This window comes from Rhopalosiphum maidis, chromosome 3, assembly GCF_003676215.2.
Source record: "Rhopalosiphum maidis isolate BTI-1 chromosome 3, ASM367621v3, whole genome shotgun sequence".
Classification (NCBI taxonomy): Eukaryota; Metazoa; Arthropoda; class Insecta; order Hemiptera; family Aphididae; genus Rhopalosiphum; species Rhopalosiphum maidis.
Genome location: NC_040879.1, coordinates 6,276,691 through 6,292,935, shown reverse-complemented (window position 1 = coordinate 6,292,935; position 16,245 = coordinate 6,276,691). Strand labels below are relative to the sequence as shown.

General features: G+C 26.7%; 1 protein-coding gene across 6 annotated transcripts in view; it reads left to right on the top strand.

Moving 5' to 3' along the window:
- LOC113559621 overlaps positions 1-16,245 on the top strand; it is a 71,460-nt gene that overhangs the window by 28,631 nt on the left and 26,584 nt on the right. For 3 of the 6 annotated variants that reach the window (XM_026965369.1, XM_026965365.1, XM_026965364.1), the window contains 3 exons: positions 8,979-9,067; positions 9,938-10,055; positions 12,663-12,916. In XM_026965369.1, coding sequence (XP_026821170.1) covers positions 9,047-9,067; positions 9,938-10,055; positions 12,663-12,916 — 393 coding nt within the window. In that variant the 5' untranslated portion in view covers positions 8,979-9,046. Of the gene's footprint in view, positions 1-1,068; positions 1,090-4,165; positions 4,196-8,978; positions 9,068-9,937; positions 10,056-12,662; positions 12,917-16,245 lie in introns of those variants that run through there. The other 3 variants (XM_026965368.1, XM_026965370.1, XM_026965366.1) reach the window with 3 other exon arrangements.

Genomic DNA, 16,245 nt, shown 5'->3' with positions numbered 1-16,245 from the left:
GTTTACAGTTGAGAGCCAAAATTCTTATTTTAAAGCCTTAATCTCACAAAAACGTAAGTAAATACATACTCACAAATTTCCTTTTCAATTAATTTATTTTCATTCTAACTACAATGTTTTCAAAGTATTAAACTAGACAATTGCAAACGATCTAATCTTATCAATTTGTCATAACTTACTTAATAATATTATGACGATACAGTAGCGTCATTGCAATTTTTGTTTGACTAGGACAACTACTAACTGATTTGCCGACTCAACATTTTTTCTACACAGTTCACATAGAATAGCGCCATAGTTGGTGAGGGGGTAAATTTTCAGGAATATGAACATCACACACAAGATTTTGAAGTATTAAATACAAACAATTTTGTCAAATATAGAGTAATTGAATAATGTATAAATAAATAATAAATAGGTAATAGGTAGCTTTTAATACTGCAGATCTACAAGTAGTTAAAAGTATTTACAGTTACATAATGTAAATATTAAATTTCTTGATTAATAATATAATATGCTTCTTTAAAAATACAACAAAAAAATTAACAATAAATCTTTATTTATAAAATATCAATATTCAATATTATGATTTACAACAATGGCCTTTAGTAGTTAGAAATAAGACTTCTTATAATTTTTAAATGTGCCGATTTAAAGTTGATGTAAATGTTAGTCTATGGCAAATATCATAGTTGCCCCCTCCCCTAAATGACGCCACTGAGACGATATATTGATATTATAATGATAGTTGTTGATTAAAATAGATTGATTTTTTACGAATCTAGAGTATATTACTAAAAATATATTAAAAATTTCAAATTTTAAAATAGATTAAGTTATTTACTAAATAGAATAAACTAATAATTTCAACTATCAAGGTTATCTTCTCAAAGTCAATATACGAAATTTGATTCAATGTATTATCCAATAATTATTAGTGATTTTTTGTATGGTGATTAATGAATGATTAATGAATTCATTGAGTAAAATATTATAGCATGAATTACATTTTATAGATAGTTTTATATAATTGTATAATGATTTAATATTAATTATGAACAGCAAAAAATCACTACTATAAGATATTTAGTAAGTACAAAATTAAACTTATATTGAATTTATTTTAAAAATAAATATTATTTATATTTTTGTACAATATAATTATCGGTGTAACAAGGATTTAGTAGGTACATTTAGGCTAGGGCAGATTAGTTTTTCTCTTTTTTTTTAAACTAGAAAACATGCTGGCGGTGGAGCAAAAATATTGATTTTTTAAATTATATATCGCTATCTAAAGCACTACATGGCAAAACTTCTTTACTCAATTTTACCAAATTTAATTAGAGAATTGAATAACTGTAACACTTGTTCATATTTAACAATTATACATAGTGCTTTATTCTTCTTGTATAATTATTCTTCAATTGACAAATAAAAAAATAAAAATTTTGATAAAATTATATAAGTACATATTTTTAGTATTAATACTTAGATATTTATAAAAAATTTAACTTCAAAATAATAACTTTATTATTATATCGTCGTAATTTAATAAAAACAATGTTAATTTAATTATTATAACATTTAGGGTCATCGCTAGTTGCTATGGTTATTATTCAAGGGGCAATATTTAGACAATTTACAATCTCGTCTTAGCTACCCGAGATATATGTGTTAGTTGTAAATAATTATTAGTGTGAGTAAAATTCCATGTGGGAACCGGCTGAACCCGCCGACGCGCGACGTATATACCATTTTCATACTGTGTGCATGCACATGTCAATAACTCGATAACAATACAAATTCACTATATAAATTTTAAGACAAATTACTTATTGATTTTTGACATAATTATAGTAGTTAACGTTATCTTAATTGTTTTTTAATTCTGAAAAATATTTAAATTCAACATAAGAATGCCTGTAGATCATACGAAAAAATCCGTTTTAGTTTTAATTTTAATTATGATTTAAAAAATTGATATTTTCAAGTTTTTATTTACACTTAATTTTAATATAACATTTAATTTTTACAAAGCATTTCGTACGTTCTATAGACAATTTTTTTTATAAAGCTTTATCGGCATCGAATTCTTCGGGGGGTTTTAGGGGGGAGGGTATTTTTCATAAACTCAATCAGAATAATTTGATCTTTCTTTTTATTTCTAGTAGATAAATCAGACGCTGGAGTAGTTACTTGTGAAATAGAATTGTCTCTATCATAATTGTTATTGTTTGATTCGTCAAGGACATTAATATTTTCTATACTATCCATATTTTTGGTTGTCCTGAATTAAAAAAAAAAAAAAAAACTTAAAAATACATAGTAAAATTTTTAGCCGAGCGATACATGTGTTGATTTTAATATGATATGTTATTTTTTCTATATATGTTAATAAAATTTTATTCGCTTGGTCAAAATTAAAATTTTAATAAGTATAAGGCTCCTGATATATTGTTGCAATATCAGTTGAAAATATGTTCAACCATGCATATGAATAATAAGCAATATCCCGACCATGTCCCTTCATTTGTGTATTATTGAATGTTTACTCACTTTCTTTTTTTCATTACTGGTATAAGGAAAGATAGTACATCTCCGTATGCATATAGCTGCTTTGATTTTGCTTCAGATCCACTCTAAAGCAAATAAGTTTTATATGAAAGTGAATTTTTCAAATTTAGTCAGAGCTGTTGATAGAATTCACATTTGATGTATTAATCTAAAAAATAGCGATACTATGTTTTTTAACTACAAAAAATATTTTTCTATTCTGCTAATAGCTGTTGTTGATTCAGAATATTGTTTTATGTCAATTGATGTTGGGGTGTATGGTCGAGAAAGTGATTCTATGGTATTCAAAGATAGTCCGATTGGGAAAAAAACTTTATTCTAATTAATTAAATCTTCCAGCCCCCGATCGTTTACCCAATGCAACCGATTTTCCGCAATCTTTTGTTATCGTAGGAGACGAAGCTTTTGTGGGTTGCATAAAAATGTATTAAGAACATATCTAGGACGTGGCCTTAACCCAACAAGAAGAGTTTCTAATTATAGACTGTCTCACGCTCGAAGATTGGTAGAATGCGCCTTTGGTATTCTTGCTAATAAATGGAGAGTTCTACACAGTACAAAGAACACTTTTAGTTGAACCAGAGTACGGAGATAACATAATAAAAGCTTGTTGCATTCTTTCTCAATTATGTACAAAGAAGAGATTTTTACACATTTGAAGATACTCTGTCATGGAGGACTTTGGAAATAGCGGTTAGGTTAGGTTAGGTCTGGACTGTCTGGATATATTAGTCGATATTAGTCAATATTAGTCGCGCATCGAAAGTAGTACGAGCACAGCGAGCAACTTTACAAGGATATTGGTTTGGGAACTAAATTATTGTCCGAATGCTTACTTGACGAATTTTAAAAATTGTTAAAAATTAAAAATCAAGTGGAATTTCATCATTTTTGAGAGGTATAGCAAAAATGTTTTTGTATAAGTACTAACTATTAAATTTTAAATTATTATATTTTATAGCAATGTTTTTAATTTATGTATATGTGTAATGAACTATTTTTTTTTATTGTTAGGTTACATATTATAATTTTATATTGCTATATTATTATCATAGGTATTAGTAAAAGTAAAAATTAAATAATTATAATTTTGTCTTTGTGCCTAAAAAGCTGCATTTAAATGAATTTGGGTCCAAACGGTTGCGTCCATTTGTTCTAGATCGAAATGTACTCGTATTATTGTGAAAAACAAAAACAATAACAAAGGACAAAAGTTTCAAATATTCATTAATTCCTTATTTAATAAGTTATGAAACAAAAAATATTGTTAACTCCCTGCTCCCATCCATAAGCGTAATTGAGGGCTTGGGTGGGGGGGTAAGCCCTTAAAATAGTTTGTATATATCCCTTTCTACTTTACTCTCTAGGAGTATACACACACTACATTCATGCAACTTATAATAACTCTACCCCCCAAATTTAAAATTAAAATTGCGTCTATGCTCCCATTCCAAGTTTTGCTTAAAGGGAGTAGTTACTAGGTATCGAACAATATATTAAATTAATGTTACCTTGTCATGGTATAATAAAGAAATATAAAAAAAGAAAATAATGTGTTTAAATATGATTAAATGATAGCTTTTGCTTACAGGAAAAACTTTAATTTATGATAACGATATTCGTGAGTATCTATTTTATTTATTGCATAATTTATAAAAAATCCATAACATAAAGAATTTTTTTTTTATTTTATAGCTATAAATATAAGTGTATTTAGTTTCTAGAATTATATATTCGCGTTAGGTACGACCACATCGGTCAAACCCAAATTAGAAATAAGTACTCCCTTGAACTATGCATGTTCAAATAAAAAAACACTAATAGTAGTAATACGTCATTATCAAAGTTGGTAATAATAATATTTTTTTTATATTAAACGTAGGTATATGATAAGCTACAGCGTTATATTATTATTATATATTGTACTCAGTAAAATAATTTTTCTTGCATATCTATTTTCATATTTGTTTATGTACAATTTTTTTTGGTTGTAAATTGTCTAATTCAAATTACGCTATTTTACTGTTATCAAAATTCAGTGGCGTACGCAGGATTTTTTAAAGGGGGTTGGGTGTCATAAATCATAACTATATACATGAATTGACCTTTTTTTATTTTAGTCATTGTTTCATAATTTGAACAGATACTTATTTTTAAGGGAGTATCATACCTCTCTAATACCCCCCCCCGCATGCGTACACCACTGTCAAAATGTATCATTTTTAATCAATGTCCAAATAGAAGGATGATTATAGCTTTTAAGTTTAGAAAATCAATAGCTGAATCTTTCTGTTTGATTGTTAGTAAGTTCTTAATTGTTAAGAGTTATTCAATTTAATGTACATTCTCATAAAAATCACATTTTATATAATTTATGTTATATTATGTTCGACTAATATAGATGTGACTCCATTTATAGCTGCTTTATCGAAATTGATTTGTACATTACTTTTTATGACTTACATTTTATTCATTCGCTTTTTTTTTCAAATGCTTTTTTCCACTTGCTTTTTTTATACTTGCTTTTTTCCGTTGCTTTTTCCTAAACTTATACCTGACAATCAGTACTATTGATGTCGTCTTCCCGTTACCAAAGAATAACGTATTAATGGTGTTGTGTTATTTGAATTACAAAGATTTAGTAATTTTTATTTTAATATTTGTTAATCTTATTTTCTTCTATACACTTTTACTCGTTTGTGCCGATACGCTCGGTTCTACTACAAGACTAAGCACGAATCGTATTTTATTTATTCTTTGTCAATATAAACGCACCCACTGAATGTACCAAATGTAGAAAAGACCTGGAGAAGAACATTATTTATAACGAGGATTAAACAAAAATATTATATGAAGTACCAAAAAGCATAATAACAATTACAATCATTGACTTCAATCCATTGTTCTTATCAAAAATGTCAAGTAAATAATGAATTTTATTAACAAAACACCTAAAAAGCAGCAAATATAGTGGCCAAAGATCGCAAAACCATACGCAGCATAATATAATTTAATAAAGAATCATAAACGTAATTTGAAACATGAAAATCATCGAACAGGCATTAAGTATAATCAAATTAATTATGAGCTCATTTATCATATGTTCAGGTCATGTATATTAAAAGTAAGAAGCTATTGTGGAATAAACTATGATATTGATTATTTTTTAGTTTTATCAATTTAGTTTGAATAGAGTTGATGAATATGTGATTAATCAAATGGATAATGATAAAACCTTCTAAAAAGGTGTGCCTAACTTAACCTAACCCAACAACCCCAAGTGCCGTCTTTCTTACGGATAGATGATATCTGAATACGAGGCCCCTTCAAGGATCTTTTGGCTTTCCATAACGAATAATCAGTATTAACCGTCACTATGAGACCACTCAAGTATGATTTGAACGTTTAATTTTTAATTTCTTTGATTTTGTCATGAAGAATTTTACTTATAGAGTTCCATTCTATTATCTATCGAGTTCTAACTACATATGCCATGTTCGTCTCATTTGACATTTTTGATGGATTAGTTTTTTTTTTTTTATATTTATTGAGTAGTTTAACTGATAATTACTATTGATAGTTACCTGAGTTGCTATTTCTGATGCATTAACAATGTCAACGGTTAATTTTTTTACTGCAATTTAAATTGTTCTTAATTGTGTTGAAATAATTATGTATTTTTGAGGGTATTTCTGAATAGAACCCAACTTGTTTTTTGTTTGTTAATAAAATTGTCTTTTGTTTTGCTATTATATTGGAGCTCAGTAAGAGAAGTATAGGGATGTTATCTAACGTTAATTAATCCATCAACTACCGTATAATTTAATGAAATACCCTTCATCACGTACAAGTTAATGGGAGTAATTAATTTTTTTAAATCAATATTTCAGTTTTCTAGTTGAGATGAATTGTGCTCTAACTGTATTAGCAGATTTGAACAATTTCTGCCGTTTGGTGATAATCAATATCGATCTTCAAAAGGTGTGTTTGACATTATAATGTCCTTCAGCAATTAATATACTATTGAATGTTTGGAAGAATTCAATAAACTTTTTTTCATCTGCTTTATGTCTTGGCAGTCTATATATATATATATATATTACAGAGATAGTTAGATCGTTATGGCCTTCATTAATATGGACACTAATTGCTTGAAAACGTTCTTGAGGATGTTTAACATGTTCTTAATGTTTAATTAATTAATTTACTATCGCTACGGTTTCTTCATAAGCGCGATTGCTTGGATATTCTATAAAAACTGTACATATGTACAGTCTCAAAAAGAACATTTTTTTAAATTAGCTAAAAAAAACATTTTATTTTTCTAAAAATTACAAAAAAGAAATAATATGTACAGTTTTAGTGTAACATCAAATTTATACGTAAAAAATAATATTTTTCGATTGTCCTCCACTAGCATGTTGACAAGCGGAAGTGTGGTCAAGAAATTTAATAATAACCTCTCTGTTCTCTCTGGTGAGTTTCACGAGGACGCCTTAACCTAACTGGGGATTTTGAAATCAACAGTTGAATCAGTCTTTCAAATTTTCTATTACACTTTGAGAGCAACGTCCTGTCCGACTGTCCGAGTAAGATATGGAGTCGTCACACAGTCTCTGCACCACTTTAATGAGCTTGGTAAAAGGTCTTAATAACCAACACACGAGTTTCAATTGACATTCGGTCCATGGTGACACTTGTTAGAAACTGATTATATAACAACAAACTGAAATGATATTAGATTAAACAATTATGAAAACAATGTCGTAAACATAAAAACAAAAAAAAAATGGCAAACGATTTAAAAAAGCGTTCTTTTTAGGATACTCTAACTGTATATATATATAAATATATATTCGATGAGCTTGTAATTTGGTTTCTTCGAGTTTTAAGTTAATGATTAATTGATTAAAACTGCTTACTCCATTGGTGGTAGTTTGTGGATTTTTACAGAAATTCTCTTCTTTCGACAATTTGATTGTTTTTTTTTTTAGGAGGGCTCACAATTTATATAGAGTTTCCAGCATTAATTTAAAAAATGTGAAGTAATAATTTCTCATTGCTTTAACCAATTTTTTTACCATATTTTTCAAGGTCACATTGTAATTTTGTATTTATGTCCAAATAATAGCATCAACTGTTATATTTTGAGATGGATTTGGATCAACATTCGCTTCTGTTAGTTTGAGTGTGTCTAACTTAAAAGATATTTGTTTATAAGACCCTACTATCGGTTCAACATGTTGTGGCTGGCTCGTATTATTAACACTAAAAAAAAAAATTACAATAATTTAGGCAGCACTATTTCGCAGACTATGAGAGCAAAACATATAATGTGTTGATTCCGGTGTTCCGGTATACGATATGCAACATAAACTGAACATTATACTTTAAATCTCTTCTTAAGAGGTGCAAGAGTACTACAGTTGAAAACCTCCAGGCAGATAATATATGTTTGCGAAGTATGGTCCTTGACAACACAACTGAAACAAAAATTAATGAATAATGACCTTTGATTAAATATAAAGTGCTACTGTAGAACCGTATTATACATCGTATTAAGCTACTGGTGAAGAAGGAGAAACGTTAAATAAAAGAAACTACAAATATACTCGAAATAACAAATGTTTTAGATATAAAACGAAAGGAAGGAATTCACAACGTTAGAGCAACTATTGAATGTGCAACTACTTTTTATAATTACCTCATCAAGTTCAATTTAATCCACGGATTAAAAAAAAAAAAAAAAAAGGTTAGGAGGAAAATTCAAATATGATAAAATTGTAGGTCACATAACGCAAGTAAACATTTTACTATCAATCACTATTACATATTTTGCAATTCGTTAGGATTCGTTTGTTACCATCTGCGATTATTTGAATAGAACAGTGATTTTCAACGTTTTTTGTATAGTGACTACTCCGTTTTTTATTTTTTTGTAATGCGACCCCTTAAAAAAATGTTTTATTCGTCAAAATTATATTTTATTACTGATAAAATATTTATATGGTATACAATTTTGATTAATTTACACTTAAAAATTTAATTTATTTATAATACAAGTTGTATCATACAACATTATTTTAAAACGTATAATACAGCTTTCACAATAAATGTAAATATAAAATACTTAAATAAAATTGTAAAAATGTACAATTTAACTTGTTATTCACTTGTTAATGGGATACTTGAGCTAAGATTACGCTCCTCGGCATTTTATTGAATAGATATAGAAAAAAATTAAAAAATTATTCCTTTATTTTATTTTTAAATAATATGGAAAAATCATTTTGTCTATTATTTTTGGCGACCTCTAAACCTATCATTCGCGATCTCCAGGTTGAAAACCACTGGGATAGACGATAATTATACAACATTAAATTAGTATTTTATTTTATTTTCAGCAATCCAAGCACGTTTAGATGAAGCTCTTAAAATAGGAACGGACACGTATTTAATTAAGTTTCATAACATGTTATTATTCCAAAGTAGTGTAAGTATTTATATTATTAATATTTATTATATAAAAAAAACATATGTGTGGCAATAGAAATCCCAAATATGATATATTGAATATTGATATACTGTGGAAACTTCTTTAAATTAATTATGCCATTGAATATAAAATAAAAATCATATTATGGTGTAGATAAAAGAATAAACAGTCGATTTAAAAGAATTCAATATACATCAATAGACTTTATTTAAATATTTCTTAACTTACTATGACAATGTAATAGATGGAGGAAAAAGAATACTTAAAACTAATTCTAATTATATTTTACAAAACAATTAAATAGATACTTCAAAAGATTTATATTAGTCATATTTTGAATTGAATTTCGTGTGTGTAGAATCATTAGATAACACCAGCTAGTATCGAAAAAATTCTCCTGGTACCTATGCTATATATTTGTACAGCTGCCTAGGAATAAAAACATACAATTTAAACATGAGTACAAAAATTATTTTATTTTTAATAATACAAGGTGTTACCAAAAAATACCAAGATTTTAATTAATTAAAAATTTCAATGAACAAATTTTAAAATTCACCACCCGATGTCACGCTGTTATCTCATAGCTACTAGCATTACTTTGTACAGTAATGTTGGATTTTTTTAACTTTAAGAACTTCGAGTTAATTTTCTGTATTCACCGCCATTTTTTTTTTATTATTTCAATTATCACATTAGGTTCATATAAAATATATTTAGATAATACAGAGCTTTATTAAAAATAGTTTACAGGATTATTATATATTATATTATATTATAAATTTAAGATTTTCTATAACTATTTAGTACATAAGTTATATTATATATTCTTAGAATTACTAATATTTACCAATATAATACTTTTAGGATAATCAACTATTAACAAGTGAAAGATATATGGTGTTTATTCAATCGTTCTATTATGCAGCGAGTACCTATTATTTTTCTAAGAAATGTGAATTAGCACGTGACGTGATCAGCTCTGGTGAATAACATAACACACGCATATTTATGAATATTGTTAATTGTATTACATAAAGTATAAAAGAAGATATTAGTATTTTTACTTGTTCAAGACATTATTGATCCAAATTGGTCAAACTAATCTAAATTATTTTTAAATGAAAAAAAAATATATTCTACGATAGTTTATTTTTATAGTTATTTATAATCTTAGATTCTTATCTTGGTGATAAAGATTTTTATTTTACAATGAGTTACGTGTATACACGATAAGTTGTATATAAAATATTTTGATTATTCTCAATTAAATAAAACTTAATATTTTAAATCATATGATTAGTATGATTAAATTAAAATACCTTAATATAATATTATAATAAAGTAAAAACAATATTTTCTATCGATAATATAATTTAAAAATATTTTGACAAGCTACTAATATACATTTTCAATCTTCAATTTTATTTTTAAACAATTATTCACTGTTTTAGAAATTCAAACAAGATCCCATTTTATTGTATTTTTTTACAGACATTTAACTGGTTGACACTGGTGGTTGGTCGTTGATTAAGCTCTCACAGTCTGCGGTTCGGTTACGTTAGCTAAACCGTTTAAGACGATTGTCGAATGAGTTGCATACGGGGCCATACCAGTTGGATCTGATGGTTGGTTGTTGGCTCGGCCGGTCGGCTTTTGAAGTTCCTTCAATTTTCGGTTTTCGTTGTGTTTTGATTGAAAACTGGTGAATAAATGGAATCGAATGATGACTCTCCTTTTGCTTTGCTTCGCTTTGTATGACAGCCTTTGTTTGATCTATACACTAGTATCAGTCGTGACTGGTTGTATGATTTTAATGGTTTAATGTTTTTATTATTTTTATTATTTTTATCTGATAATAGTGCTCAATCAAAGAGCCGGGTGGTTCTTATGAAGAATGTCGGTGTCAATGATGCTGGAGGGGGTAGTTGATTTCTACGGACGAGTGTTCTACTGTTTTTCTTTATTTAGTTTTTAAGTGTGAAAGCACGAGTGGAGTTGAGTAGCACTATGCTGGTCATAAACCACAGCCAGTTCGTAAACCGATATTTTGTACCGATTCGATTCTTTCCCAATTTGAGGTAGACTGTAGTGGACCCCACCAGGCGGGTCCTAAGTATGTGAGAAAGAAATTCATGTATAGATGAAGCTGTAGTGATTTATTACAAGGTAGAGCATGCCTCTTACTGCGATAGCTCTCTTGATTTTTTAAAGTTTTTTTTCTATTTATTAAAAAAAAAAAATGTTTATACTGATATGATAAATTTACACACACGACGTTTGCGATACTTGCAATTTGGTATAATTATTATTATTAATTTAATACAGAAAATTACAATAAATATTACATTATAATAATCAGTAGCTTGTTGTAAGAACTACTTTGTACATTTTAATTTTAATATAACATAGTTAGAATAATCTCGTAATTCATATGATAAGTTATAAATATTTGAACCCGTGTAGAGGAAAGAGGATTGTGTGGTGGATTTACGTACATTAGGGGTAATAATATTATACAATTTACTTAATGTATTAAAATTATGGGAAATAGATTTAAATTGATTATTTTTTATTATGAGTGTAAATTATATTTTTTAACACATTTTTTATTAATGATAGAATATTTAGTTTTTTAAAAGTTATCAACATGAAAATCTCTGTTTTTATTTAAGATTATTCTTAGAATATTATTTTGTGCTATTTGTAGTTTATTTAGATTCTTCTTATTTGCTGCTCCCTATGCAATTATAATTATGCCGTAGGATAGTGTTGATTCTACTAGTGCCTTGCATTAAGTTTTAATTTGACTTTGGTTTGAAATGGTCAATGGACCTAAGTTATTTAAAAGCATAAGAGAATTTTGCTATTTTTGTAGTAAGTGTGTTAATATGCTCTATTCATCTTAGATTATACAACATTTCAATACCTAAAAGTTTTACATTAAAACTAATTTTTAACATATTTTCGCAAGAGCATTGGCCAAGGTTAGTACAATTTGTAGAATGTAATAAAATGTGATCAATATTTAGGAAATCATTGTTAACAAGGTAATGAGGTATGATAAGATTTTTCTCTAAATTTAAAAATAAACTATTATATATAATAGCCATATTTTTTACATTTAATATCAGTCTGGATTTTGTAGAAAATTTCCTTCCAAGTATTTCCTATCACAACAAGGGCCGTGTCATCTGCATAGCAAATGAGACATCTTCGTATCTCAGAAATCTTTCTTTCTTTTTGTAGTTCCCTCTTAGATTATTAATACGACTGTACATATATCTAGTCCTATTTACTTTATAATTCTGTGCCACAATGTTCATTATATGTTGCATTACATATTTATATTAATATGTCTTGCTATTTATTTAGCAATTTTATTTGACATATTTTTTTAATGTATATTTATGAGTAACATAATTTTTAGTTTTCAAAAAATTGTCATGCGATCAATTGAAAGGATACCATTAACCAATAGCCAGATAATTATAAAAACTTCCATTATAAATCTTAATCACTGATAAAAGGGACTTATTATTACTATTTAATATATTTATAATGTTATTAAAAATGAGATTTGTGTTGTCAGGTTTGAATCATTATAAGAATAATTATTTATTATATTTTGATGAAAATGAAGAATACAAAAAGCATGCAACAGTATGGCATATACTATTTCTAAAATTAGAAATAGATATAATGAAATGTCTAAATAAGGAGAATATAAATATAGTAAATAAAATTAATGATTTATTAAAAGCAGAAGAGGAATTTAATAAATCTGGTTACGGATCGTTCCCCAGTTCAGCAGTATTATTGTTTCGAAGATATTTTTTGGACTATGTAAGTATATTCAATATATAAAAAAGGTGATTAATTGGATATCTCTCTGCTGTATAGTAAAGATGGAGATGAGTAAGTCACTATAATGGCTGTGTTAAATTTAAATGCAGTGACAGGTATCATTGTATACGAAAAACGATTCTGAAGTCTAGAATAATTAGTAGGATATATTATATTATTAGTAATAATAATATATCGTTATTTTACTCGATTTCGTAAAAAAACAAATTTCATGAAGAAAAATTGATTTTGTCGAAAACTGATTATGCGTAAAAATTGACGTGATGACAGACACAAAAATCAATACATTCCTCACTTCATTCAGAATCTAAAAGTAGGTATAGCAGAAAATTACTTGACCAAAGGTTTTAAAAAAAAATATTAATGTAACAAAAAACTAAACAATTTAGACGACTAGAAGAACTAAATAATAAAATCTAATAGTAACCAATAAATTAACAATAGGACAAAGTGCCCATAACTATAGAATCTAATATAATAATTTAATAAATTAAATATAAATTTTATACGCTCATAAAATTTTTTCTATATTTACGATGGAAATTTTTTTTACAGTTATTTAAAGAAAAAGTTATGGTAAACATTGTATTGAGTTTTTAACCTTAGGTATAAATCACAAAAATTTTATGAATTTTCAACTTCAAAATTCCTAGCATATTTTCTCGATTTTGATATTTCGTAAACATTTGAACTTTAAATGCTTATAAACAAAAATTGTAACTAACGATTTTTGATTTTTTTTTACTACGATAAGTACAACTTAAGATAAACCATCTATTAAATTTTAAAGACTTTTTGGAATGCAAATTTTTTTTATCGGCATTTCTAAAAAAAACTTAGAAAAATCGAAAATTTCAATTGTCTATAAATAGCTTAAAAAAGGTCAACATTTTTTGAAAATTTAATCGTAAATAGATAACGCTAATATAAACATTTAGTTAAAACAGCATTTCAATAATAAAAATTTAATAATTTTGACTAAAAAAGAAAAATAAGAATAAACAAAATAGTTAATCGACCTATTGCAACGTTAAAAACTTTCACCTAGTTTACCGAACAATTTATCAAAGGTATAAGTTCTATTAAAATCGTGATAGTCTTATTACCCTCCCAATTAAAAAATGACCCATTTTTACGTAGAGGATGACATTTTTAACTTAACGTATAAATTGAACTCTTGTAATTCTTGTGATGAATTATATTTTTATTTATAATAATAAATAATATATTTTTAAGTAATAAGAAATTGTGTGGTTTTTGAATTTAACTATGTATTTAAATAACTGTTGACTGTTATGTATATAAATAGCTATATTCTACACTTATATTTAAATATAAAATTTCAGAACTATATTCGTACATAATATGAAATGAGGTACCCGTTGTTTAGTTGGAATTAGATCAGTCCTGTAAAATCAAGTTATTTTTTTATTTGAGTTTCTTTAATTTTTTTTTTTATTCATTTGTTTAGTTGTTTCTCGAGGAGCACAGACTATAGATTGCATTTTAATTTTGGCATCGGTTTGACATTGTTTTAATATATCCAAAAATGTATATATACTTGGTTGTGATGTTTAAAATAATTAATTAAATTTAGAATGGAAACTTTCACGTACGTCTGTTGTAAAGTACATTGTACATACTAGAACTACAAGTATCCCATACATTAGGCGGAAAATCGGAATTATCGTCAGTATAAGTTTCTGCTAAATAATCACATAATAATTGTATTTTAACCGTTGAAGGCTGTATAGAAATTAAATCTATGGCAAAACATTCCCTTACCATTTTCGGTTCTAAAGATAGTAATCGAAATATATATGTTAAAAACTTGCCTATTTCGCTATCTTTGTCTTTATAATCTATACTTAACCCTAAAGATTGTATTTTTCACCACTGCGATTGGCCTAGATGGAACTATATACTAGCTTAAACGAATTGCCTTGTGTATAGATGTTTCAAAATCTACGAATATTACGTCGGGCTAAAAAACTAAAATTAAATGTATTACACTGTTCTATAAGTCCATTAAATACATTTTGATAGCTTTCAAAATTTTTATCTGATAATAAAAATAAACAATAGGATAATAATGACCATTATTATTCAATGCACGGATAGTAAATAATTGACAAAAATATTTAGTACAGCATAAACTTGAGAAATTAATGATAAACTTTACTTTCACATGAAAATAGAATAAAATTCTTAATATTATCGTTGATAAGTAAAAATTGTTCACCTTCGTTTATTTTGATATCAATGGACCTTAAATCGTCATGCACCTCTTGAATATTGGTTGGTTTAGCCGGAAGGATTTAGCTGGATGAATTCATTTTCGAAATCAATTCACATCTGTTGTGGTGATACTCTCAACTCCTGTTAATATAATCGAAAAGAAAAATGTTGTCACAAACAATACGTATGTATGCGAAATTATAAATTATGTATGAACTCACAACTTTATTTTAAACCACCATGAATTAATTTTGACGGTCGCTCACAAATATTTTCAATTGCCTTTCTTTGAATATCATTACATATTTGTTGACGTTTTAATATCTGATCAGTATTGGCTTTAGGATTGTGATTATTAACGTCAAATTTACTTTGGCTTATTACAATATTTCTTTATTGTATCGTTTAACACAGTGGTTCCCAACCTTTTCATTCTACGCCCCCCTTGCACATTTACTAAAATCACATTCCCCCTTCTTAAATTAGAATTTTTTTTAGTAGTACAAATAAACCATACAAAATAACTATATATTATAAAATATACAACTATTTATTTTTATTATTTTCATCATTTTAAAAAGTTGTTGAATATAAAAACAAAAATATTAATATCAAATATAAATGATATAAGTAAATTAAATGAGTAATTCGAGACCGTTTTTTTCTTACCTTTTTCTAAAACTAATATAGTGATTCCAATTTTACACGTTGTAACGTTGTAATATAATATAATTATTTTTGTAATTCCATCATCACTATATAGTATATTTCCCCGAACAGAATCTAAATTCCTCCCCCCTCGGTTGGGAACCACTGGTTTATCAAAACTTTTAAAACTTTTCATTCGTACAATACCATTTTTATATTTCATTTGCTAATGAAATCGAAATTTATATTTAAATATTACTAACATTTATTTTTTTTTTCGCTTACCATTTTGTGGATTTCTATCATTTAGACTTTATATATAACGAAAAACCAAACAACACTAACGGCACAATATACAACTATGTACAACCTAGTAATCTTAGTTTATCTCCTCTTTTTATCTTTAATTGACTGGAAATTAC